General features: G+C 41.6%; 2 protein-coding genes across 3 annotated transcripts in view; one reads left to right on the forward strand and one right to left on the reverse strand.

Annotated features, from left to right (window-relative positions):
• The window catches only part of METTL8 (methyltransferase 8, tRNA N3-cytidine), a 205428-nt gene that overhangs the window by 126365 nt on the left and 51470 nt on the right, over positions 1 to 27593 (reverse strand). The gene's annotated exons all lie outside the window — the stretch shown is intronic.
• Positions 7580 to 26889, forward strand: CYBRD1 (cytochrome b reductase 1). Its single transcript, XM_006138978.4, has 4 exons — positions 7580 to 7947; positions 18718 to 18926; positions 21428 to 21582; positions 21783 to 26889. Exons 1-4 carry the CDS (start codon positions 7761 to 7763, stop codon positions 22084 to 22086), a joined length of 855 nt encoding a protein of 284 aa, XP_006139040.1. The 5' UTR covers positions 7580 to 7760; the 3' UTR covers positions 22087 to 26889.

Consider the following 27593-nt stretch of genomic DNA (forward strand, 5'->3'; position numbering starts at 1 on the left):
ATCACTAAAAAAAAAGATAGAGAATAAGACGGAGAATATCTATACAAATCCATGGTACACCCACATTGTCAAAACTGCATGTGGATGTAGTTGCCTCATCTCAAAAAAGATATGTTGGCATTGGAAAAAGTTCAGAAAAGGGCGACAAAAATTATTAGGGTTTTGGAACAGCTGCCATATGAAGCTAGATTAATAAGATTGGCACTTTCAGCTTAGTAAAGACTAAGGGTGATATAATAGAGGTCTATAAAATCGTGGCTGGTGAAGAGAAAGTGAATGAGGAAAAGTTATTTACTTGCTCCCATAACACAAAACTAGAGGTCACCAAATGAAATTAATAGGCATCAGGTTTAAAACAAATATTTCTTCACATAATGCACAATCAACCTGTGGAACTCCTTGCCAGAGGATGTTTTGAAGACTGGGATTTTAACAGAGTTCAAAAAAGAACTAGATACATTCATGGAAGACAGGTTTATCAATGGCTATTAGCCAGAATAGACAGGAATGGTGTTCCTTGCCTCTGTTTGTCAGAAGCTGGGAATGGACAACAGGAGATGGATCACTTGATGATCACCTGTTTTGTTCTGGGGCACCTGGTACTGGCCATTGTTGGAAGACAGGATATTGGGCTAGATGGACCTTTGTTCTGACCCAGCATGGCCATTTTTGTGTTCCTGTGTTCATGGAGAAGCCCAACGAACACCTTATTCTGATCAACTATATTTCACAGAATCAGCTGAAAATCAAGAAGAAGCTGCAAACAGGTTCCTGAAGAGCAGGAAGACAGAACACAGATTGTTAGGCCTCTGATGGCAGCAAAATAGCAAATTCCATGGCAGAAATGTTGAATTCTTTGGTACTGTGAGAAAAGGCCATATTCTATGCTAGGTTCATAGAATTCCTGGTGCCTTGACTCATAGGAATGATACATTTCATATTGTTTCAGGCTCTCAGCGGACTCAAGAAAGAAACAAAGCAACACTATATTGACTTACACTCAAGTAAGATCTAGCCTACTGTCTTCTGCTGTCTGTTCTTATGCCAGTCCCAGGTGTGGAGAAATGTGATCCTTAACCAGGGCCAGTTCTAGATGTTTTATCATATGGGTACACAACATTTTTGGGACCCCCAAGCATACAAATAAAACAAACAAACAAACTACTGGGCAGTGGACCTGCCAATCTATTCTGCCATTACAAACTTCATTTGTGAAGAGCGTTTTATTAAAACAATACAAAGCACAATACTGCCAAAATAGCTGTGTGCACACTGCGCTAGGTCTACACTCGTGGCTTCTTGCGCAAGAAATATGCAAATGAGGCTAAGCGTGGAATATCGCCGAGCCTCATCTGCATACCGAATGAGCCGCCATTTTTTCAGAAGAGGCTCTTGCGCCAAAAGGAGCTGTCTACACGGCCCTTTCTTGCTCAAGAAAAACCCTGTTGTGCAATGCCGCTACGCCGATTATTTTCAGGAATAACGGCATTGCGCAAGAGGGTTTTTCTTGCACCAGAAGGGGCAGTGTAGACAGCTCCTTCTGGTGCAAGAGCCTCTTCTGCAAAAATGGCGGCCCATTAGGTATGCAAATGAGGCTTGGCGATATTCCACGCTTGGCCTCATTTGCATATTTCTTGTGCAGGAAGCTGCAAGTGCAGACATAACCTAGGAGTACTTTGCTGATATATCAGTGTTCCTATAGCAGTAGACATAGCCTCATTTTCAAGGTTATCTTGCAATGGTAAGGGCTAGAAATATAATCTTTTAAAGTGAAAAGGCAGGTCTGGACTACAAAAAGTTGCATTTTAACTAATAGTGTGATTTTTAAATCACTTCAGTTCAGTGCAATTTTCTCAGTGGATACTATTAAATCAATGTGTCTTAAAATAAGTTTAGCTTAAGCTGGGCAGGGAGGTTGCACTGATTTAATCAAGACACTTTCAAACTGATGTAGTTAAATAAGGGAACAAACTATAGATAAGTGCTCATGTTCTAGAGCACAATACTGCAGCTAAGCATGACACAGCAGATTCCATGGAAACTATATAATCCTGAGAGTAGATATGTTTTCATATATTCTAAAAAAATATAGCACATCCATTCCTACAGCATAATTTGTTAAAGGTCTAGTTTGCAGGAGATCTCAGGCCTGCCTTTAGTGGTGAATATTGGTATGTACCAGTGGGCAACTACCAACCTGCAGGACAGATGCTGTTACCAAGATTAGCCCTGGCAGGCCACCACCATTGTATTTACCTCCATCTCCACAGGTGGGAGTACTTGCAGTTCCTGCTGGCCACGAATTACCTTTCCAAGCCAAATGATGCTGCGAGAAGCAGTGTACCTGTCTGCACTGCTTCCCATAGCTCCCATTGACAGGGGATGGCAATTTGCGGCCAACAGGAGCTGCAAACACCCGTACCTGCAGAGGCTCAGCTGCATACAGTGGTGGCAGCCTGCTAGGGGCAAACGCTGGCAAACTGCCTCCATTTTATTTCCCACTTCTGGTATATACCATAGTTTAGTTCTTTATTTCCGAAAGGAAAAAAAAGGGGGGGAGGGGATTTTTGGTTTGTTTTTCTTTTGGTTCTTCATCCAACCTCCTTTTAACAGACTGGTGGAGACCTTGGTGAACAGCCACTGTACTGTGATAATAATAGTATCTTACATTTACATAGTGCTTTCACCATATTTAACTCCCACTCCTCAATTAAAGGACTACTAGAATCACAATTACTAGCGTGTGTCCCACTTCCTCCCATGACCTTGGCTTGAAGTGAAGCCAAGAAAAAGCTAATGTGCTTAGACATTGAGAACAGATAGTCTGTCCTTACCCCTGCTATAGGACCTGGAGGTCATGCAGTCCACAAAAGCTTTACCTCCTGGGTTTGGGAGAAGGGACCCATGTGCCATCATCACTTACAGCTCTACTCTCCAACTGCAGCATGAATGTGTGATTCCATATGGATTCCAAGCAAGTGAAAAAAATACATGCAGACCCATTATTATGCAGCACACTTCTGCTAGAATGCAAAGCAAGCATTTGTGAACTCCAGTTTAAAAAAAACACACAAAAACGCACAATTAGGAAACAACAGAAAGAAACAATAAGTGCATATTTAGTAGTGTGACTCCTACCACAATAGCAGTAGCTTTGCCACATTTCAAGTGGTAGCTTACATTTGAAAAGATACCAGAGTTGCTGAAAAGTAGTCTACTGCTTTGCCAACCCCATTCTCAGCACAACAGAAGCACAATTCAGGTCTCTGATTATTTTCCCCCTTTCTCTATATGTTCCTCCAAGCCCAGGATGCCAGAACACAAGACACTCTTTATTTCCCTAGCTCTCCTGCACCAACCCCACAGCTGGTACATATTCTGGGTGCTTTAATTTAGCTAGATCAGATACTGATTAGGGATGTAATACTGTAGGCAATTAACCAATAAGCAAATGCTTATAGGTAAATGCTATAGACCAGAGGGTTCTCAAACTTGTGATACCTCAGCCCCCCTCTCAGTTGCTTGTGACCCCCCTCTCCATTGCTGCAACCAGCCTCTCAGTTGCTCGTGACCCCCTCTAAGTTGTTTGTGATCTCCCTCTAAGTTGCTCACAACGCCCTGGGGGGTCCCCTAATACTGATAGCAGTGAAATATCAGTATGCTGATAGCTTCAGCACCAATTTTTTAGAAGTCATCTGTTTCAGAGATAAAATGTGCTATTTATTATGTATTTTGATGTGCTGAATTCAGATATGACAATTAAAACAACTGATTGGCTACTGTTTCCAAGATATTTCAGTTTTTACATTTTACGTCTATGTATATTGTGTAGATAGTAGAGTTTTAATCATAAATCGTAAACCTAGGTCTTATGATTGCTTTACATGATAATATTTCACCTGTCCTGTTTATGTAACACTTTAAAAATCAGCAAAAAGGTTATATAAATAAAATTTATTATGAAACAAAAGGCAAAAAACTATTATGTACATAGTTTAGTCCTATTCAGTGTCTACTCGGCGCTTCTTGGCTTGTCTCTTGTATTCATTAAATGGAGCATCTCTTGTCACTGTCCAGCAATAGTCTGCAAGCATTGATGGGCTCCATTTGCCCTGACAGCGTTTCTCCATTGTTGCAATGTCCTGGTGAAATCGCTCGCCGTGCTCGTCGCTCACTGCTCCGCAGTTGATGGAAAAAAATCTAGATGAGAGTGCAAAAAATGTATCTTTAGTGACATGTTGCAACCAAGGCTTTTCTATGCCTTGAGGAGATTTTCCACCAACCACCTGTAGTTGTTTGCCTTGTTGTTTCTGAGACAATTTATTGCCACTAACTGGAAGGCTTTCCATGCCGTCTTTTCCTTGCCACGCAGTACATGGTCAAATGCATCATCTCGAAGAAGTTCATGAATCTGAGGACCAACAAAGACACCTTCCTTTATCTTAGCTTCACTTAACCTTGGAAATTTTCCATGGAGGTACTTGAAAGCTGCTTGTGTTTTGTCCATGGCCTTGACAAAGTTCTTGATCAGACCCAGCTTGATGGGTAAGGGTGGTAATAAAATCTTCCTTGATTCAACAAGTGATGGATGCTGAACACTTTTCCTCCCAGGCTCCAATGACTGTCGGAGTGGCCAATCTATCTTGATGTAGTGGGAATCTCTTGCATGACTATCCCATTCGCAGAGAAAACAGAAGTACTTTGTGTATCCAGTCTGCAGACCAAGCAAGAGAGCAACAACCTTCAAATCGCCACAAAGCTGCCACTGATGTTGGTCATAGTTTATGCACCTCAAAAGTTGTTTCATGTTGTCATAGGTTTCCTTCATATGGACTGCATGACCAACTGGAATTGATGGCAAAACATTGCCATTATGCAGCAAAACAGCTTTAACATTCGTCTTCGATTAATCAATGAACAGTCTCCACTCATCTGGATCGTGAATGATGTAGAGGGCTGCCATCACACCATCGATGTTGTTGCAGGCTACAAGATCACCTTCCATGAAGAAGAATGGGACAAGATCCTTTTGACGGTCACGGAACATGGAAACCCTAACATCACCTGCCAGGAGATTCTACTGCTGTAATCTGGAGCCCAACAGCTCTGCCTTACTCTTGGGTAATTCCAAATCTCTGACAAGGTCATTCAGTTCACCTTGTGTTATGAGGTGTGGTTCAGAGGAGGAGGATGGGAGAAAATGTGGGTCCTGTGACATTGATGGTTCAGGACCAGAAGTTTCATCCTCTTCCTCTTCCTCGTCTGACTCAAGTGAGAATGATTCTGGTGCATCAGGAACCGGCAGTCCTTCTCCGTGGGGTACTGGGCGAATAGCTGATGGAATGTATGGATAATGCACAGTCCACTTTTTCTTCTTTGACACACCTTTCCCAACTGGAGGCACCATGCAGAAGTAACAATTGCTGGTATGATCTGTTGGCTCTCTCCAAATCATTGGCACTGCAAAAGGCATAGATTTCCTTTTCCTGTTCAACCACTGGCGAAGTTTTGTTGCAGCATATGTGTGGGGCCCACCTCTTGTCCTGATCTCAAATTTTGCAGCCAAAATAAAGGTGATAGGCTTTCTTAACCATAGTGGTTATACTGTGCTTTTGTGATGCAAAAGTCACTTCACCACAAACATAGCAGACGTTATCTGCACTGTTCACACAAGTACAAGGCATCTCTGCTCACTTTGGCTAAACATCTTTGCAAAATCAAACACTGACAAATAAGAGAGCACGACACTGTATGATTTCTAGAGCTGGTATAGGGCAATTTGTTCAGCAAAGTGATGTAAGCTTCATTATGACTGTATCATCCATGACTTCTAGGAATAACATGATGCAATTCATATCATGTACGATGCAATACCACCTGCAGATTGCATCATTCATTGTTTTGCCTAAAAAGCAAGTACTGTCCAAACCCAGTCATAGATTTGTTCATAGATCCAGTCAAAGATGTATTTTAGTCATTTCTGGTTTAAATTGAGATCCCTTCCCTTTATAACTCACTTATCCTCCGCCATTCGCAAGTCAAAGGTCGTATGTACTGACCCAATAGCATATCTTGAAAACTAGAGCCAGTCAACAATTTTAAGCATCATTTTCGTTCTCAGTGACTCAGAATTAGTAAAGTTTGACTACATTTATTTCAGAAGCATTTTGGCTGTAGAGCAGTGTTATACAACCCTGCCTGGAATGCTCAGTAATTATCTGGGCAGGTAGACCATACTGAAGCCTGTGCTGCCACATCTTAATACCAGTAGCCAAACTAGCACAAAAGCAGCAATCACACCCCATGACTGCCAGGTAGGCATATACTTAAGCATGTCTACACCGCACATTAGGCCTGGGCTTCAGGTTTGAGCCCAAGCCTCCCTTCCATGCACACACAAATCAGTCTGACTCAGATCAGCAGGCACAGAAGACCTAGGTCCTAGGACCAGTGTTCCCTCTAATTTCTTCCATCCATGTGCAGGAAAATTTTTGTTATGTGCATCAAGGCTTGTGTATAAGTGTACTACTAGTAGCAACACATGTTGATGACTGGGGGGGGGCTATGGACTAATCAGCTGGGCAGCATTTAAATCTCTCCTGGGCCGCTGCCCAACACTCAAGTTTACAATGAATATTGCCTGGGATCCTGAAGTGTAGTAAGTCAGTCTGAGCCCCCATGCTGTGACTCAGGTCCAAGACCTGTCATTTCACAGTGCAGAGGCAGCTCAAGCCACGGACCCAAGTCAGAAGATATGCATGGTGCAGTAATGACACAATAGCACAGCTGTGAGACCCAAGTCAGTCCAGCAATTAGGCTTGGAAACATCAAGTACACAGGCTAAGACTCCACAGACCCTGGCTTAGAGTGCATAGACGTACTCTGTCTCTACAGCTCTAAGTATATTTCTGTGCTGTATTTTTGTATGTGTTTGTTAGTTTGTAGTATTCTGAGTCTATTTTGTGATTTTGGCTCTATTTGTCTGTAATTTGTATCTGAATCTTTGTCATTTGCTTCACTATATGCATCTGCCACACCAGCAGATTACCTCACTACAACGAACGGTATAACAATATTGTTACCAAATACAAAATCAGCAACTTTGAACTAGCAATGCAAATGGAGATAGAAAAAGCACCAAAATCCGGAGGACAATGCCAGCTATTTTAAAGAGGAGAGACTGAGGCAGGAAAAACACATGATTTTCCGCTGTCCAAAATTGAGGGATTGAAAGAGCAGCAAAGAGAGGCAAAGTCTCAAACATGAGGCAACTTTTCACCACAAAGCACCACAAAACAGCTGTGTGTAACCGTGGGGGAAGGAAAATTTCAGTGATAGCAAACTAGCAGCTCAGAAAGAGACACAAATGAAAGGGATAACCCATTCCCAGACAGTGTTAAACCTCTAGGTGGGGCAAACGGTATGTAATGCTGTCAGTCACCTGTGGGTACATCTTGGACAAGACGTGTTTACCTTGCCACGCTGAGGGCTTGCTGAGGTGCGGGAGAGCCACACAGCCACAGAGAATGTGTGTGTGTGTCTGTCTTCCGGGGCGGGGGGAGAAGGGGTGTACGCCTCTCTCAGCGAGGGTAGGCGCGGTGCCTCCCTCTGGCAGCAACTCTGCCCCCTTCTCACTTCCTCTCCCCCCTGGCGCTTGGGCCGGAGAGAGGGCGAGGCGCTCCCGCTCGGCCCTACGGAAGGGGATCAGTGCTAGTGCCTGCCCCTCTCGCTGCAGCCGGAGTCTGTGCGGGGCGCCGAACATGGAGGGCTACAGGCTCTTCCTCGTGCTGCTGGTGTCGGCGCTGCTGTTTGGCTTCCTCTCCGTGCTCTTCGCCCTCGTCTGGGTCTTTCATTACCGGGAGGGGCTCGGCTGGGACGGGGGCTCGGCGGAGTTCAACTGGCACCCGGTTCTCATCACCACTGGCTTCATCTTCATCCAGGGAATTGGTGCGTGAGGGGCGCCTGCACACTACGAGCCAGGGAGGGCCCAGAGGGACCCCGCTGGGACCGGGCAGAGGAAGCGTAGGGGGCTAGGAGGAGGAGGGGCAGGGAGTGCATGGGTGGGGGACTCGCACGGGGCAGGTGGGACAGGCCAGCGAATTTACTCATGTCGATGTTGACAGGAGTAAACTAGAGACTCGCGTTCTCTGTTGAAAGCAACCCAGGGAGCGCCCCAAGCCCTGCAGAGACGGGACAGCGGAGCTTTCGTAACACGCCGAAGTTGTTGGATGTGTTATGCTTTGGGGGCACCTATGTACCTTGGCCTGGCATTTCTTTGCGCTGTGTTGGTAGGCAGGCAGAGTGGCTGCCGCGTTACTCTGCTCCTCTTCCTCTTTTTCCGTTGGGTTGCTGAGGCCCCGTGAGCAAGCAAATCAGAAAAGAGAAGGGAGGTTTGCCACTACTGTACTGACACTAAGCCCAGGGAAGTTTTGCCAGAGCAAACAGCATCATTAATACCATTTTAAGAGCCCGACTTTAGCGCAAGTTACCCCGTCAGCCTTCTACTCATTTTAATTTTAACGCTGCAGCCAAAGTATTGCGAAGTAGCCAAGGAAGGAGGGAGCTGCTCAATGACTTCGTATTTTTGAGTGCGTAGTCTTCAAAAGTCTGGCTTTCGAGAGCTTCCTATTAAACCAATGCACCCCTAATATTAACTATTTTCATAACATACCATTAATCCTGGAAGCACTGTTCTCAGTGCAAAGGTTATTCAGAATGGGCTAATCGTTACTTTCCATTTTGGACTGTGACTTACATTTCATCACTTCGAAGGTACATACAATTGTGCCGTGCCACTATGTATCTTTATATAATATGGAGAAGAGGGAACCTTGCAATGTTTTAGTAGGCTTTAAACAAGAGAGAAAGTGCTAAGAAAGCTGTGGGTGACTAAAATAAGTGATATTAATCTATCAAATCTACAACTAGGTCTAAATTGAGACAAAAAAACGCAAAAACAAAGGCTTTCATTAGATGCACCAGAAAATATTGAAGTGTTGAGTGAAAATGAAAGGGATAGAATAACAGAGGAAATGGATACAGTAGAATAATAGAAAGGGTTCCAAGAATCTGCTCCTCTGAAACTGGCAAAATTCTTGCTGGCTTCAACAGGAGTAGAAGAAAATCCTTGTATTAACAATGCCCAGGTGCAGTGGGGGGGGGGGGGGGGAGTAAAATACCAGATTATTTTATCACTTTCTTTCTTTCTGTACAGCATTTAAGCTTTTTTGGGGGAGGGAAGGGAATCATTTCTAGAGCTTATGTTTGCATGTTTTCACTTTTTGTAGTAGTGATTAATTTAGATGGGGTGGTTTTTGTTTGGTAGTTTAAAGCCTCTCCCCCTAAAAAACTCCCAATGTGTTTGTTTGGTTTACTGCTGAATGACATACACCAGATTCATCCAGCAATTTCACTAGTTCAAAACATCTTGATATTTCTCATGAAACTGCTGCATGCACATTCCTGCAGCAGTAAAGTCAAGCTGTAGCTACACTAGGATATGTCAGCTATGTCCTCTTGTGTAGACATTGCCTACATGGATGGAAGAAGTTTTTCTGTCAGTGGGAACACCACCTAACCAAATAATATTAGCTATACCAGGGCTGTGTCTACATTGGTGCGATCTTGTGCCAAAGCGGCCACTTTTGCGCAAAAACATGCTGCCTGTCTAAACTGGCGGGGAGTTCTTGCGCAAGAACACTGACGTTCTAATGTGTGAAATCAGTGCTTCCTGCACAAGAGCTATGATGCTCCCACTCAGGAATAAGCCCTTTTGCGCAACTGTTCTTGCACAAGAGGTCAGTGTAGACAGGCAACATGAATTTCTTGCACAAGAAAGCCCAATGGCTATAATGGCCATCGGAGCTTTCTTGCACAAAAGAGCGTCTACACTGGCATGGATGCTCTTGCGCAAAAGCACATCTCTTGCGCAAAGGCACATGCCAGTGTAGACGTTCTCTTGTGCAAATACTTTAACGCAAGAACTCTTGCGTTAAAGAGTATTTGCGCAAGATCATGCCAATTTAGACGTAGCCCAGGGCTACTCAACTTTGGAAGCTGCGGGGGCCACAATGATACTCACAGCACATCCCGAGGGACACAACTTAAGTGTGGTTGCATATACATGCAAATATATATGCAAATAGCTTATTTCACACTGACTGGGTTGGGGGGGGAAGAATAAATACAAAGCACTTTCCACAATGCCCCAGCGCTCCCAGCACCTCCTCCCTGGGGGCTAGAAATGCTGACACCCTGTACTAGGTCTGTTCCAGGCAACCCATCCACTTGTGTCTTTCAGTGCTCACCCCACCTGGAAAACGCCTCACCACTGTGAAGTGCATTCCCAGTGGAAGCCATGTTCAAAGGATCACACCCTTGGGCTGCGTGTTTAGCCCTGTGTAAACCCAAACTGCACTGTGGGTCGCAAACAAACGAGCCGTGGGCTGCATGTGGCCCATGGGCCACATGTTGGGTAGCCTTGAGCTACACTGAAGGCTGTGTCTACACTGGGCCACTTATTCCGGAAAATCAGCCGCTTTTCCGGAATAAGCTGTGAGCTGTCTACACTGGCCCTTGAATTTCCGGAAAAGCAACAATGCTCTACTGTACAAAATCAGCCGCTATTCCGGAAAAACTATTCTGCTCCCACTCGGGCATAAGTCCTTATTCCGGAACACTGTTCCGGAAAAGGGCCAGTGTAGACAGCCCAGTAGTCTTTTCCGGAAAAACCCCCTGATCGCGAAAATGGCGATCAGGGCTCTTTTCCGGAAAAGTGCATCTACAGTGGCCACAGATGCTTTTCCGGAAAAGCAGCCTGCCAATGTAGACGCTCCTTTTCTGGAAAAACTGAAAACGGAATAGTATTCTGTTTTAAGCATTTCCGAAATTCATGCCAGTGTAGACAAAGCCTGATGGATCAGCTCTTCCATCAGTGTAGCTTCATCTCACTGAAAGTTGTTAGCCCTGACTGACAGAGCTGATGTAATTTTTTCAGAGTAGATATAACCTCAGATTTAAAGTAAAACGTAAGGATGTAGGTGGCTTGGACAGGGAATTCCTTCAGTGGGGGAATAGTCCCAGTTTGGTAGCTTACAGTAACAATATTTCTTTTTTGTCCATTTCTAATAGGTTCAGTAGATCACAAGAAGTGCAGTTTTAGGGCCTGATTACACTTCCAATGGAGCAGTGGTAAAACTTCTACTGACTTCAGCAGGAGATAGATCACTCCTGTGACAGCTGGAATTAAACCTCGCAGGTGAGGAAGGGGCCAGAGAGGACTAGCCCCACCTTCTCACCCGCACAATAGGGAGGAGGGCTGAAAGGGAGGAAACTGCAGTAAATAAAGGGCAAAGAGCAGGCTTGCCATAGACCAGTGGCTGTTAACTTTTCGAGACTGCTGCACTATTTTCAGGAGTCTGATTTGTCTTGTATACCCCCAAGTTTCATTTCACTTAAAAACTATGTGCTTACAAAATCAGACACAAACACAGATGTGTCATAGCACATTATTACTGAAAATTGGCTTGCTTTCTCATTTTTACCATACTTAAATCAGCGGTAATGTAAATATTATACTTACATTACAGTGTATAGAATATAGAGCAGTATAAATAAATCACTGTATGAAATTTGTACTGACTTTGCTAGTGCTTTTTATGTAGTCTATTGTGAAAACAAGCAAATATCTAGATGAGCTGATGTACCCTCCTGAACAAGGATGATGCGTGAGAGTGAGCCAAGGGGACAGGTGACACCCCAAACATTGTGGGTGGGAGAAGCAAGGGGCCAGAGCCTCTGAGCAGCCCAAGGAACTATGTTGAGGAGGGGGGCTGGCACCCACAGCGGGGGTCAGTTACCCCCTCCCTCACCAGCACCAGCAGGAGAGCAATGTTGCTCTGCTTCCCCAGCTGCTGGCTGTGTCATTTGGGGGAGGGACAGGGCCACCCCCCACCCTCACCAGCAGGAAGTGGAGCGACATGGCCAGTAGTTGGAGGAGTGGAACAGCATTGCTCTGCTTTTCCCTGCTGCCATTTACAAGTGCAGGGCCCCCTGACCCTTGTTGCTAGTACCAGTCTCCCACTAATCCCCCAGGCCACATTGCGGGGGAGGGAGAGAAGAGACATTAGGTGGGGTGGAGCAGGGGTGGGACAGAGGAAGGAAGAGACAGGGCCTGGGGCAGAGGGAATCCCAGCCCTCTCCCAGGGTAGAGGTGGTACAGGGAGGAGTCAAATGGGGGATGGTCAAGTGGCTGTTGACACCCCTGCCTCCCCAATGTTTTCCAGGGCAGGGGCAACTGTTGAGGAAGGACTTTGGCATACCCACAGTTGAGAATCACTACCCTAGGCACCAGGCTACAGGAATGACTATGAGTACAGAGTAAATTCCTAGGTAGGAGACCATTACTGAGGAGCATACTACAGACTCCCAGGGTAAGACAGATAAGCCAAATCTGCCAGAGAGACCTAACTAAAATTATTTGGGACTGGATTGTTCACAGCACTGTAGATTCACCAGCTTCCCCTCCACCCCAATCCCTTTTTCTGGGACCTCACGGAGAAAGCACCCTGGTATATGTGTGTGAGAGAGAGAGATTTCCAATTTGATCTCTCAGCTAGAGAAACTTAAGCAGGCCCACAAAGGGCAGACCATTACCTGCAAATAATATGAAAGGTGGCTGATGTTGTAGCCATCCATGTAGATAACTGGGTTTGATCTGGTTCCCCCACCCCATGAGGGAGGAACCACCAAGGACTCTGTTAGAAGGTCCTTAATCAGTCTACATCAAATTGATACCTTTTATTTACAAGCAGAGGAAATTCTTTTTGCAAAAAGTAGACAAGATTCTCTCTACAGACCTCTCTTGAGATTTGGTTTGCCCTTCTGCTGTAACCACGAGTTTTGTTTACAGCAATATATGCATAAGCGATTTTTTTAAAGTAAATAAAAGATTATCACCACTCAAATGACAGAGTGTAAAAAGTTATTGACAAAAGAGTTATCTGTAATATCAAACTCTGAGTACAGTTAATATCAAATAACAGGAAAAGCAAATATGGAGAATGAAAAGAAATTGTGCAAGAGATTAAAATTAACACAAGATTAAGAAGACACCAACAAAATTATGGATCTGATCTAAACTTCATTGAGCTGAGTTCAACTGAAAGTCTGCCATTGACTTCAAAGGCATTTGGAATTGGATTAGGCATTAAAAAAAGACAGTGAAAAGTTATTGCTCACAGACAGTGAAAAGTAAACTTTCAAAATAACCAATATTGTATTAGAATGGGCTTTCTAATTAAACTTAACTGTGGGATAGGAATGGGTGACCAGATCAGCACAAACTGAGAACAGAATGCACATACACAGTTATTTAAGGGTTGGAAGGAGACAGAAGGGTGGAAAGTTATGTATCGGCTCTGTGAAGAATTATAAGTTCTAGCTTAAGTTGGGCCTCTATAAACTTTGTTTAATGCTAAATGAAATTATTTTTATTAATTGAAAAAGCATCTTATGCTTATGTAACCACCAAGGGGCAGATTTGAACCTGGGATTTCTGAAGCAGAGTATAGTTGCCTCTACCTTCTAAGCTAAAAGCCAGCTTGCTCGCAGCCCGGTGTAGAGGCCTCTTGGTCTTAACTGTTGCTGTGGTCTCGGTACCACTTGCATTGTTTAGTAACCACACTAGATGTGTGGGTTACACTTAGGTTAGCATTTATTAGGAAAGTTATGTACTGATTTCTCAACAGACAATTGAGGAACTGAAGTACATTCCTAACTATGTTAAGAAATGCTGAGAATGAGGGGATGTGATAGATGTGGGATTGTTGATCAAACTATGTTATTTTTATCAAGAGAGAATTCTTGCTGAACATTCTATCTTAAAACTCAAAACAGAGGTACACCAGTCTTTTCCAGCATTGATCAAAATAGTTTCCTCCTGAACCTACATCAGTGGTCCCCAATCTTTCGTGGCTGCTGGGCACCCAGGGGCGGGGCTGCTTACGTGCCGGGTGTCCGGGGGCGGGGCCGCTCATGCGCCATGCTTCTGGGGGTGGGGCCACGCATGCACCGCGCACCCAGGGCAGGGACTGCCCACGCACCCTGTGGCCGGGGCTGGCACTGCGCATGTGCCATGCGCCAGGGGTAGGGGCTGCCCACGCGCCCTGAGCCCAGGGCCGGCACCATGCATGTGCTGTGCACCTGGGGCAGGGGCCGCTCATGTGCCACACACCCGGGGCCAGCACCACGCATGTGCCGCACACTGGGGGGCGGGGCCAGCCCAGATGTTCCGGTGGGCGCCATAGCGCCCACAGGCACTGCGTTGGGGACCACTGGCCTACATGTTTCTAGAACATCTGTATACCCGAGGACATTCAGTTAGAATTTTCCATCTGATGAAGTAAGGCTTATAAACTGCTTACTGGAAAAATCACTGAACTATTATTATTTTATCCAGAATATCTGGATACACTTAATTGGCTCTGATGCAACAAAAGTAGTCATTGATATGGAATAAAGGGAAACTTACCCTATACAATATAAGACTATGTAATACGCAGAAAGAAAGTGCTATCTCTTGATGCAACACATCCCTTGCTTCTCTTGAAACACATGGGTGATCAGTGATGCCAACCTTGACTCATGGATGCCGCCATTCTTTAAATTATGAGCTATGATGATAGTGCCACTCAACAACTACCACATGAAGAATATTGGGCAAAGTTCTTTTGGTAAATAAATTATGACCAAAAGTGCACTTTTGGGGCACCAAACTATTTGCTAATTCAGGTCAAATATGGTGATTAGTTTCAGCCAAAATAAAATGGAGTTTTTCTGAATAAGTAAAAACCATTGATTTTTGACCATTTTGAAATAAAACATTTGGACTAATTATTGGGGGGAAACAGTGAAAAATAGTAGGAACCATACAATAAAACCACCGTGGATTGAAAAACACCCCAAAATCTAAATAAAGTCTCCTCTTCGAGTAGTTTTGTTTTATTTTTGTATTGTTTGGGGTGTTTTTTAATCAATTTGGTTTGTTTCATATTTTATCAAGAAACAAAAAAAAATCCACCACCTATTTTAATTTGAAATTATTTTTTTTCCTGGTTTGACTCCCAAACAATCCTTCCTCCCCACAAAAAACTGTTATTCACTCAGCTCTTCATGTGAGTTAAAGATAATAAGAAATGAAGAAAGGTAAAGCTTTTTAGCTGTTTATCATTTAGTTCACAGGGACGTCTCAAAGCTCCTGTCCTCTGACTGTGTGAATAAATATAGTTTATACATAACACCACCTTTAACAGTCTCCTGTATTCTAAATAAAATCCAGCTATCCTTCAATTAGCCAATACCTCCATAGAGTTAAGAAGTAATGTTCTGGATCTGGCTTAAAACTTTATAGCTCTTAGTCGTTTTTCAAAATATTTCAAATGTAGGGGGAAAATGAACATATCAGGGATGTTAGTGTATATTTGTTGAAACCCTAGGTTTATCTGTTAATCCAAAAGACTACACGCATCAGCCCTCTTGCTGTCTTTGTGTCAAAGGAAGCAAAGGATGGGAGAGGTGGTAGCCGGTGCCCTTTGCGTGCTCTTTCCCGCAGAGCTCCCTCCTCCCCATGCCCCACTGCCTCCCACAGAGGCAGTAGTGTGAGGGGACAGGTGGGAGCCTGTGCTCAGGGGGAGTTGGCTTAAAAGAGCATCGGCTCCGCAGACCCACCTCGCCCCTCCCCGCCCCCATGCTACTGCCTCTGTATTAGAGGCAGCAGTGCGGGATGGCTACCTGTGGGGAGCTCAGGCCTTCTGCAAACAGGGGCTGCTGCTGCAGAGCAGCCTCTGTCCAGGGCAGGCCTGGGCTCGCCATGGACTGAGACTGCTCTGTGGGATGCTAGAGCAGCCTCTTCCCACAGGGAGCTCGGTCCCACTTCAGACAGGAGCTGCTGTTACCCTGCACTCTTCCTTGCCACCCTGCCTCTGTATCAGAAGCAGCAGAGCAGGACAGCAGGGGGGAGCTGGTCTGTGCACAGAGCCGATTTTTAAACTGGCTCCCATCATAGACCAGCCTGCCTGCCACCCCACACTACTGCCTCTGATACAGAGGGGACTCCCCAGAAGTGGGGTCAGAGCCGGGAACACACTGGCAGCTGGTCCCGCTCTCAGGGAGCATTTTACTAACAATGTAACTGATTTTTTTTTTTTTTGCGGCTACATAATGTTTATTTTAGTAATCATCTAATATTTCTCAATTTTGTAAAGATTATTGATTAGTTTGTAAAATATAAAAGACCAAATACTGCCCTTGGGTATGCATTAATAATAGAAATTGCATTTGTGTACCTGAGGGCAGAATTATGCCTACGTTATTTTTGGAAAATTTTGGAATAACTACATTTAAAATCTTGAAGTTTTTACAGTTGTGCTACTTAGCTTCATTCATAGTAGGACAAGGCAAGGCATTTTCCTTCTTGTTAGACAGTAATCATGAGACTGACATTTTGACTGTTGCAGTCTTTGCTATTTCATGTGGTTTGATTCATGTCAAGCTACCTGAAAATGCGGCTGCCTTCTTTTTTTTAGTTTAAATATCACATGCTTTATTTGTATCCCATTCTTAAACACAAACTCAAATACCTAAATGCTGTATGCAGTTATATTAACAGGACTTGTTCCATTCCTATGCTATGCTTCCCACATATGCAGTAATTTACATTGATCTGAGACCTGCTCATATTCAAGAACATTCCATTTGTGAACAGAGTTATCTTTTTTGTGAATAGTGTAGTTGAAATTCTGTAATTTTTGGCATGCACTGTACCCAAATAAAAACACAAATGCATAAGTAGTACCTTAAAGCAATTTCCCATTAATTATTATTCATCCAAACACACAATACGTATTTCTTTTTGGGATTTCTATTTTGTATAATTTCATTAATAATGCTAAGATTGTATACCAGTATTGAATGGAAAGCATGAGAGCTGTTTCTTTTGCTAAGTAATGATTTTATCCTTCTATTACTGGGGAAAAGTCAAGAAATACATTCCGCTACCCCACACTTAATAATGCATTCATTCTCCCTCAGAGCGGGAACACCTTTTATAACTAGGAATACAGTACTCTCATTCTTTTGTTTTCAGCACAGTTAACTATATATGCTCATCTTGATCCTAGCACATCTGAATGCCAGTTTGCAGACAAAAAACAACATGAAGATTTTTCTCAATTAACTCATTGTTAAGAAACTGTTAATTTATTTATTGTGAAGGGGCTGTCCCCTGCAACCATTAAATTATTTTTGTATTTTTTTCATTACGGTGGTAAATTTTTGCCTCTCTTCACTCAGTTACTTTTCTTCCCTTCATTGATATTTCCTGGGAAGGGAAGGCCCCATATTTATAGTCTGGCTTTTTCTTATGGGTGAGCAGTTAAAACCCTACTATTTCACCTCCAATCCACAGTCAGATGCAGCCTTTCCTTTCTGTAACTAATACAGTTTAAGGGGTGACAGCTGTGTAAAAGGAGTCAGTGCTAAAAAGACAGGAATTCTGTAGAAACAGTGGATTCTGAATTAGTAATAACAATTGCACAATGATTCATTCTGCAAATTTTCTCAAGAAGGAGCATGTAGTAACTAAAAAATCAGTACCTGACAGAAGTAATGTTTTCAGACTGAGACAGAATGTATAATTTGCTAGCATTCTTTTGTATTATGCATATAATAGAAACTATATAGATACAAGATTACATTTTTGCTGAACCCCTTAAGTCTTAAGGGTCAGATTTTTATTCCCTTATTCTCACTAAGTAGTATTTTAGAGTACAACTTCACTTGCCATGGTGGAGATCAAAGTTCTGGCATTCAGTTTTGTGCAGTGGTTCTTAAGCTGTGGTGCACACACCCCCTGGGGGTGGGGGGGAGGCATGCCAGATTTTTATGATATATCTTAGGTTTAAAGAACTGACCTACTTCAATGATTTTTAATAAGGGGTGCGAGAGCATATTTTGAGAAACAAAGGAGTGCAGGCTGCATGCAGTAAGGTTAAGAACCACTGATTTAGTGGGTCTAGTATAGACTCGTAAATCGAACGCTGAGGGCAGCTTCCAGACAGTGCCTGTATTCCTCGCAGTCGCAGGGAGTAAAGGAAGCCGATGACAGCGTTTCTACATAGCTCGAGTTGCGTAACTTAAGCCAGCCTTCCAGTTCTAATATAGACCTGGCCTTAACTCCACACATAGTTTCATGGGAGAAATGGAAATACTTGTGGAATCAGGTGCTATTTATAGTGAGTAAAGGCATCTGAATACATTTTTCCAATATATGATATCATGAATTAATTAGGCTGCGATTCTGCAATCTTATCTGCAAAAGAGGACCCATATGCCCCAGAGGATCCCACAGATATCAGGCTTCAGAATTGGGGCCTATTATGTGTTTTTACAAATTAAAGTTGTTTGCTGTTATTTTTTAACCCAGTCAGTCAAAACTTCTATTAAAAAATTAGAAGAAAGTTTCTCTCTAGAGGTTATACACTGGCCTGAATTCTGTGCTGGAAACTAATGATTACATGTAGCATTGTGAAGTGGGAGGGGAGAAAAGTCTGAGTCCTCTTCTGTAGTTTACATTGGAATGATTTGAATTATGCATGATTATCAAAATACTTACAGAAAGGAGATATTTCCTATTAAATCTTGCTTTTATTCCCTCCTCAGCTATTATTGTGTACAGATTGCCCTGGACCTGGAAATGCAGCAAACTCCTGATTAAATTCATCCATGCTGGGTTAAATACCATAGCAATGATTCTTGCAATTGTTTCTCTGGTAGCTGTTTTTGATTTCCACAATGCCAAGAACATTCCCAACATGTACAGTCTGCACAGCTGGATTGGACTGACTGCTGTTATATTTTATTCTCTGCAGGTCAGAATTTAACTATGGTATTTATAAATAAGATATAAAGCTGAAAAATATGTGTTCTATAATTAATTAAAGTACAGTAGAACCTAACTAATTTACTTCAAGTACTGGGAGACCTATTTTGATTTATTGACTTTTATAAATAAACACACAAATAATTTTAAAAAGTCAAGAATAATGTATCTCAAAATATATTTTATTCATTGTTTTTAATGTAAAAATAGTAGCATTGCCACAGTAGCATGGACAACGGTGGCAATGGTGTGAGCTAATGGCCCTGAGGATGTACTTATGGGGCTTGGGTAGGTTTGTAGTACTATCACATCTGCATTACTATCTTTAGTATGTTAGCTCAGATGACAAACTGGGATTCATACCCTAGAGTGTTATATAGACATGCCCTACAAGTCTGGTTTAGTGATTCTGCATTTTGAGCTGAAACCTGTGCAATAAAAACAGGTTTTGGTTCCCTAGGGTCAAGAGGAAGCAGAAAATGACCACCCAAGTGCTTGAATTTGGGTCCTAATCTTTATCTCTCGCTCCCCAGTCTGGCAAGATCAGAGAATCCTGTGGAGACAGTGTGTTCTTATACTGTAAAGGGGAAGCATTTCATACTGCTGACTAAAAAAATCAACGGTTACTGGCTAATGAGAGGACTACTGAAATATATAAAGTGTTAGTCTCATTAATAGACTTCCATCATTTCCCACCAGGTGACATTTCTGTAGAGAAGCAGTAGTGCATAAAGAAGAAAGTGTCAATATTAGTCAAACAACTATATGAAAAAGAAGTTTTTACAAATTAATACACTGAATAATTATTTTCAAGTAGATTTCCTGAGACAACGCTCATATACAGCAGAATAGTAATAGAAATGTAGCTGTGTTAGTCTGGTGTAGCTGAAGTAAAATGCAGGACTATGTAGCACCTTAAAGACTTAACAAGATGGTTTATTAGATGATGAGCTTTCGTGGGCCAGACCCACTTCCTCAGATCAAATAGTGGAAGAAAATAGTCACAACCATATATACCAAAGGATACAATTAAAAAAAATGAACACATATGAAAAGGACAAATCACATTTCAGAACAGGAGGGGGAGGGGGGAAGGAAGGAAGGTAAGTATCTGTGAGTTAATGATATTAGAGGTGGAGAAAGTTAGATGTCTGTGAGCTAATGGTATTAGAGGTGATAATTGGGGAAGCTATCCTGGTAATGGGTAAGATAGTTGGGGTCTTTGTTCAATCCGCCCCCCCGGAGAATGTCGAATTTTAACATGAATGACAGTTCAGAGGATTCCCTTTCAAGTGCAGATGTAAAAGGTCTTTGTAGAAGAACGCAGGTGGTGAAGTCGTTGAGACAGTGTCCTTTCTGATTGAAATGGCAAGAAATAGTTTTTTCTTTGTGATCTTGTCTGACATCTGTTTTGTGGGCATTAATCCTTTGGCGAAGTGTCTGAGACGTTTGTCCAATGTACATAGCAGATGGACACTTTCGGCACATGATAGCATAAATTATATTTCTGGATGCGCAGGAATATGTGTTCTTGATCTTATAACTCACTTGGTTAGGGCTAGCAAAAATAACTTGCAGTGGGAGATTAAAGAGCTTAACCTGTTTAGTTTATCAGAAAGAAATTTGAGAGGTAACTTCATTATGGTGTAAAATATGTTTTAGACAAACACATGTTACTTGGCTCCGGGGGAGCTGGCAGCCTGTGCGAGCCCCTAGGCAAGATGTGTTGGGACCTCAAGTAGAAAATGTGAGGCTTCTGGTGGAAGGGGTAGGGCTGGGGCAGCCAGCCCTCTGCTTCACACGTGACACAGCACTCCGGCAGCAATTTAAAGGGCCTGAGGTTCCGGTGGGAGTAGCAGCAGTGGAGGCTGGGGACCCCAGGCCTTTTTGAACACACACACCCTGCCATCGGCAGGCTTCATTGACTCAATACAGGGGAATTCAGATGAAATTCTGTGCCTGTCAAACTCATTGATTTAGTAGTCACTTCTAGCCTCAACTGATGAATGAATCTGTGCAGTAGTGGGAAGGGGCAGAAATCATAATTAAAGGGAATATTGTTAAAATAAGTCATTTTCAGTATATGCAGTATTAATGCTATAGTTACTGAAAATTAAAACTTTGTTGTGGGAAGACAGGATACAGGTCTAGATGGACTTTGGTCTGACTTAGTCTAGCTGTTCTTACGTAATTTAAAATAGTGTTTTTCACTATGCAGTTTAATTACTTTTTACTATTTCCACATAGTTGGACAGTGGTAACAGACTAGTTTGTTTATAATCCGTTTTATGGACTGTTTCTTAGGTACTAGCACAATATTGTCTTTGGGTTTAACGCTGCATGGAAACATGCTTTAAAATATATTCCTGATCCAATTAGGTTTGAACCACAGATACTTTAAAAATGAACCTTTATGGGTGGTTTCCGTTTTCATTTAAAAGTGCAAATTCCTTTCACAGTTTTAATGCTGAATCTCTATTCCGTGTTTAGCTTGTCTTAGGTTTTGCTGTCTTCCTGCTGCCCTTTGCTCCAGCTTCTCTTCGTGCATCTCTCATGCCAATACATATTTATTCTGGCCTCCTCATCTTTGCAACAGTGATTGCAACAGCTCTCATGGGATTCACAGAGAAACTTATTTTTGCTCTGTAAGTACTATATTTTTAATTTCACTCTTTCACCTGTTTGCTCATTAAATTCTACCACTGAAAACTGTCATCAAGTTTGTATCAAACAACATATTCTAGTATTGATCCACTGTTTTTTAACAACATGAATAGCAGTCTTTTTTTAGGCACCTATACGATAAAATTGTCCTTAAAACAGTTATTTTTATTTTCCCTGTAAGGAAAAATCCTGCATATAGCACATCTCCACCAGAGGCGATTCTTGTCAACACTCTTGGTTTTTTGGTTTTAATCTTTGGTGCTCTTATTTTGTGGATGGCAACAAGACCCCACTGGAAGCGCCCACCAGAACAGAATTCTAAAATCCAGCAACCAAATGGAGGGACACCTGAAGGTACAGAAGAAGAATCCACTATGACAGACTGCAGCAATACAGATAAATCTGATGTGGAGTTCAATAGTGAAGCAGCAGCCAGAAAACGAAACCTCAAATTAGATGAGGTAGGACAACGATCTACAATGTAAAGGGAGTACACAGAATTGCTGTGGTCTTGCATTTAAATAAAGTTATTCATATCCAGCTACTGATTACATTTAAACAGAATTTCTATCAGGCTTGCTTAATGCAGTTCAATTTTTCACATATCTAGTATGAGCTGAAAAGGTCTCTAAAATTCAGTAAAATCTACATTTGTCATGTCATTCCTTAATGTATCTCTGTTTAAAAGAATTGAGGACTGGAATGAAAAAAACATGGTGAGAAATTTAAGAAAAATGTAGTATGTTTGCAGTAACTATGGAGTTTAAAAAAGCATCTAAGATAAGGTGTAAAAATTATTTTCCCATTAAATTATCAGTTATTTCTATGCTGTTCACCAGTTTCCTTAGCTAGTTATTATAACTGGCATGAAATGCTGCCCTGAGTTATGCTGTGAATAGGCATGGATGAGCATTGTATATGCACAACAGAGCACAGAATTTATCCATTAGCACAAGCCTATTCTGTTATTGTTTCACTTTGTTAAGGGCCCGATTGCTCAAAATGATGAGCATTCTCAATTTCCACTGAAGTCCACGAGAGCTGAGGTCACTCACTATATTTCAGAATCCCTCTGTATACGTTTTTTGCCAACATTTTGAAATTAGGAAAGAAACAAAACAGAATTTTTATTGAAATTTTCATTAAAATGTTATGGTTTTGACCAACTTTTCCCATTTATTATTTTAATGAGAATTCATCAACAGTTTGAATTTGTTCTAAACCAGCTCTAGTATATGTATAGATTTGTAGCTATCATCCACTCTTGGATACACGGGATTGCTACTGAAATCCATGGGAGCTACAAGTAAATATCTAAGGACAGCTTTTAACCTGTCTTGAAATGTATGCAGTTTTTGCATTCACTTCGTTATAGAATTACAAAAACTGTTGAGTCATTAAATTCATCCCTTTTTCTTGCCCTCAGGAAGGAGCAGAATATTGCTCTTTGATGCATTATTACTACAAAAAGTAGTCAATATAATGGTCTTCTGTTGATACAGTTTTTAGTAGTTAAATTCCTGGACTGTCATTGCTCATTAAAAGTGCTGTCATATGGGTGGAAGTTGGGTAAATATTGCATTTTATTAATATCTGCAGAACTGACTTAAATGGGGCCTGTGTCTTTTGTAGTCTTACCTTAATCTTTGTATTCATGTCCATCAGTGTGAAAGAAGCTATTTGCAGATATTTGCATGTATACTTGCATGTATATGCAACCACACTTAAATTGCGGCCCTCAGCATGTGCTATGAGTATCATTGTGGCCCCCTTGGCTTCCAAAGTTGAGTAGCCCTGGTCTAGAAGAATAAGACAAGGAAAGCAATGTCTAATGGTTTAAACGGGAGTAAAAATTGGGACATAAAGGCTGTGTCTGCATTGCAGTCAGAAACCAGTGGTTAGTCTGTGCCAGTTGACTTAGGTTAGCAGGGCCTGTGCTAAGGGACTGTTTAAGTGTGGGGCAGACTGTTGGCATGGCCTAGCAACAGGTTTTTAATTACGGTGTTGACATACATAGATTCTGTACCCAGTGCTATCACTGGCTCCTTCTAATTTTAGGCAAACCATATAACTTCTGTCTTACTTTCCTCATTTGCAAACTGAACATTTACATAATGCTTAACTTAGACAATTAATTTAATGTTAGTAAGGTTCTATAGCGCCTTCTGACAATCAGTATTAATGCATTACTTTCATCTAAATTCTCTCCCAGATATAAAAATAGACATTGCTTTTGCTTACTTTAATCACTCTAGAAGAATGGAAAACTACTCTCATAGAAATATAATTATAGTGGATGGCTTTATATGATTTTGAGTGTCTAAAGTGATTAGCATTTCTCTTGTAAATTCGTCAACTCTTATAAGTGGATTACTTTTGCAATGCAAGTTTCTAGACCTAAAATCATTTTGATAAGTGGCATAACTACTTCATGTTTGCCACTATTCATGTTGCAAAGAGCTCTGGACTAGTGCTTTGGGAACTACATGACTTTCTATTTCTTCTGAAGACTATTTTCATTTTGATTTATTTTTCTGCTTCTCACATATATTTAAACATATTACGATCCCATGAATATTCTAATCTTTCTTGCTCACAGTGATGCATTGCTATACATAGTTTTGATTACTTATTGTTATTTTAGGTTTCTTTGGGTCATGAGTGTGAGCCTGTAATTACATTTAATCATTTGAATACAAGAAAAGCTAGAATATTAATTCTTAGGAAAAGTTCTTTATAGTTATGTTTTGGTAAACAAGTATATCTTAAGTTTCCATATCACTTACATACATGTGTGACATGGTCAGATCACCCATCCTATTCTTTGTAAAAGAGAAGGCTTGGTGTATGTGTGGGGTATAGGGGTCTGGGACTGTGAGGAGTGGCTCAGGACAGGGGTGGACTCACAGTATGCCGCTAGGAGCCTGGCATCAGCTGGGGAGTCCCCATCTGACCCCAGGTTCTGCACGGAACTTCCCCGCAAACCAGGGAACTCCCCAGCTGATCCTGGGTTCTGGGGAAAATGCCGCGGGGAGCCCAGCCTCCACAGAAGTTGCCCTTTGAAATGTGTGGCAGTGACGTTTTAAAGGGGCAGCGACTGCACAGCTGATCCGCCTCTGATATTGCAAAGGGGCCGCTGCCGTGGAGCCCAGGGTCAGCTGGGAACTCCCAGCTGACCCTGGACTCCCCGCGGCATTTCCCCAGAACCTGGAATCAGCTGGGGACCCCGCTGACCCCAGGCTCCATGGCTGCCCCTTTGAAATGCGCAGAGGTGGTGTTTTAAAGGGGCAGCCTGCCGCATAGCTGATCCACGGATCAGCTGTGCAGCGGCCACCTTGGAGTTTCAAAGTGTGGATCAGCTGTGCGGTGCTGCCACTTTGAAGTATTCCTTTCCCTCCCTTTGCTGCCTCTATCTCATAGAGGTAGCATGCGGGGGGGAGGATATCGACTAGTCAATTAGTCAAAAGACTATCCGATAAGCAAATGCTTATTGGATAATCGACTAGTCAACTAGTCTTTAACATCCCTAGACTGAAGCAGTGCCAGACTAGTGGGGGGGTGCACCCCCTGCTGGCCCCCTTAGCCTTTCTGGCTGTTTGCTGCTTAGTTTGACAACCTGCAGGAGAGCCCCAGGAGCCCAGCTGGAAGCACACCACACTTCAATCTGCAACTGAATGCCCCAGCTAGCTGTCTCCTCCTTGTCAGAGCAGCACATTGGGCTACACCAACTTACTTTCACCTCTGGTTATGATGAGAGAAAAATTGAGGAAAAGTGGCACAGCACTTGTGAAAGTTCACTGTGACCAATTTACATGTCCTTGAAGTAACTGCATCCTATTATGACTGTAGAAATTACACAATAGAAAGGAACGATAAGGGTAACTTACACAATGTGTTTTCTGACTTTTTTCATAATCTGATAAATCTACAATGTTTTTGAAGGATTGATTCAGTGAGCAATTATAAGGCCCTTAATTAAACAAAACAAAAACATCAAGATACTTTAGTGCTTATGAAAGGTGCCATCTTAATAACTTTGGAGGCTATATTCCTATTGAACAAGTACAGTACAGGGAGCAGCAGTTTAAATGTCTACAAACTTGCCTATTATTGTGTCTCAATCACTTGTGGAGATATGCAAGACATTATTAATATCCATTTAATCCTTTGTATGCTGTTGAGACTGCTAATAAATGTGGGTGTTTTTTAGCAATATGGACACCAGTCCAAGAATTGGTCTGAAATAGGCTAATTTAATGTGGAACATAGCAGCGTAACTCCTTTATCACTTCTAACTTGAGCTTTGGTGGAATCAGAAACTTGTAGGGAAAAAGTTGTGCATCCTGTTAACGGTGCTTTGAGTTATACTAGTCACTATGCCTTTTATTTTCTATTTACTACCTACACTATCTAAGAGTAATTTGAAATTAGTTGTAACAATACTATTTAAAGGGGCAGTGTTACTTTTTTCCCTTCCAATGAATGAATTTCCCTCCCCACTGTAATTTTTTTCATTCTAAACTGATAACATTTCTATCCCAATTCAAAATGCTTTTTAGTTCTGTTCTGGAAAAAAATGTCTCTAAAATAAAGTTGCTTTAAGAACTGAAGAAAAAATGTTCACCTTGTAGAAATTAATTAAAAGACATTGAAAACCACACATCCTGATTTAAATTATTACACTATATGTGGAGCAGGCTAGCTTACTTCTCATAACTGGGAATAATTGGGTATTTCTTTGAGCAATTTATCAAGAAATATGCATGAACAGACACATTGAATCTTCCATCAGATAAATAATCTGCACATATCATTGTTCTATATGCAAATTGTTGCAAATATGTAACTTGTATTACCTGTAGTAAAATGTGATATGAAAAAACAAGTTTATCTTGGAGCAATGTGGAACCCAATGGTCATTTTCAAAGGCACAGAAGGGAGTTAAAGACTACAGCTGCCACTAACTTTCAACAGGATGCCCAACTGCACATTTGAAATTGTCCCTCAAACGATAAGGCTTTTAAATAGAGATTATCACAGAGTTTACACACCAACTTTGGATTTGTGTCAAAATACATACAAGGGAGAGAGGAGACTACAAAACCTAAATTAAACAAGTATTTTCTTTAAAACTGAATGAGAACAAAATAACTTCTAATGTATTTAAACACTTTCCTACAACACTTATTCACTCTCCTGAGTAAAATGCCATCAATAAACTGCATAAAGGGCTGAAAATGAGATTTAAAAATAATTTCTGTTTTGAATATTTAAAGTGGTGGCAATGATTTTTAAACTAAAATGGAATTTGAATAAAACCAAATAATTGACTGCACGGTAACTACACATAATTTTCTCTGCCACAGGTAATGAAGATTATATATGATATTGTAAATAAGGATTAACATTGTACATGGAAGTTACAACCTGAGGTTTTAGTGAAACTGTAAAATAATATTATTACCAAAATATATTCTATTTCATAAGATTTCTTTACTCTGTTCCAGTCTATTTATAAGGAATTGAAATAACAAAATGATTATCATTTACAGTGCTTATTTGTAGAGGAAAAGAAATATGTTTTATTACAATGTATATTTCCTTATTCTTTTTTATATGTGAATAAAAAGTATTTTTGAAGCTTGCAATAGGCTGGAGTTGTCGTCTAATACTAAATCTCAAGTGTTTGAATTTGGTGGGAATTCAAATTTGGGTTTTAATTACAGTGTATACAGTATTTTGTTATAGTGAAGAGTGGTAAGAAAATTCAATAACTGAAGATGTAAATATTCCCTATAAGTTTTGGGCCAGATATTATGCATAATACAACATTAAAATGTTTGATTACAGTCACTATATATTACAGGAAAAAATTGCATATTCACCACCTAAAGATTTTGGTGGAAGCTGTATATATATCGAAGAAAATAATATGCCCACAAAGCTGGCATATTCTTGAAAGCTATTACTCTCTCTCTCCTCCCTTCCCCCA

Source organism: Pelodiscus sinensis, chromosome 7 (genome assembly GCF_049634645.1).
Source record: "Pelodiscus sinensis isolate JC-2024 chromosome 7, ASM4963464v1, whole genome shotgun sequence".
In the NCBI taxonomy this organism is placed as follows: Eukaryota; Metazoa; Chordata; order Testudines; family Trionychidae; genus Pelodiscus; species Pelodiscus sinensis.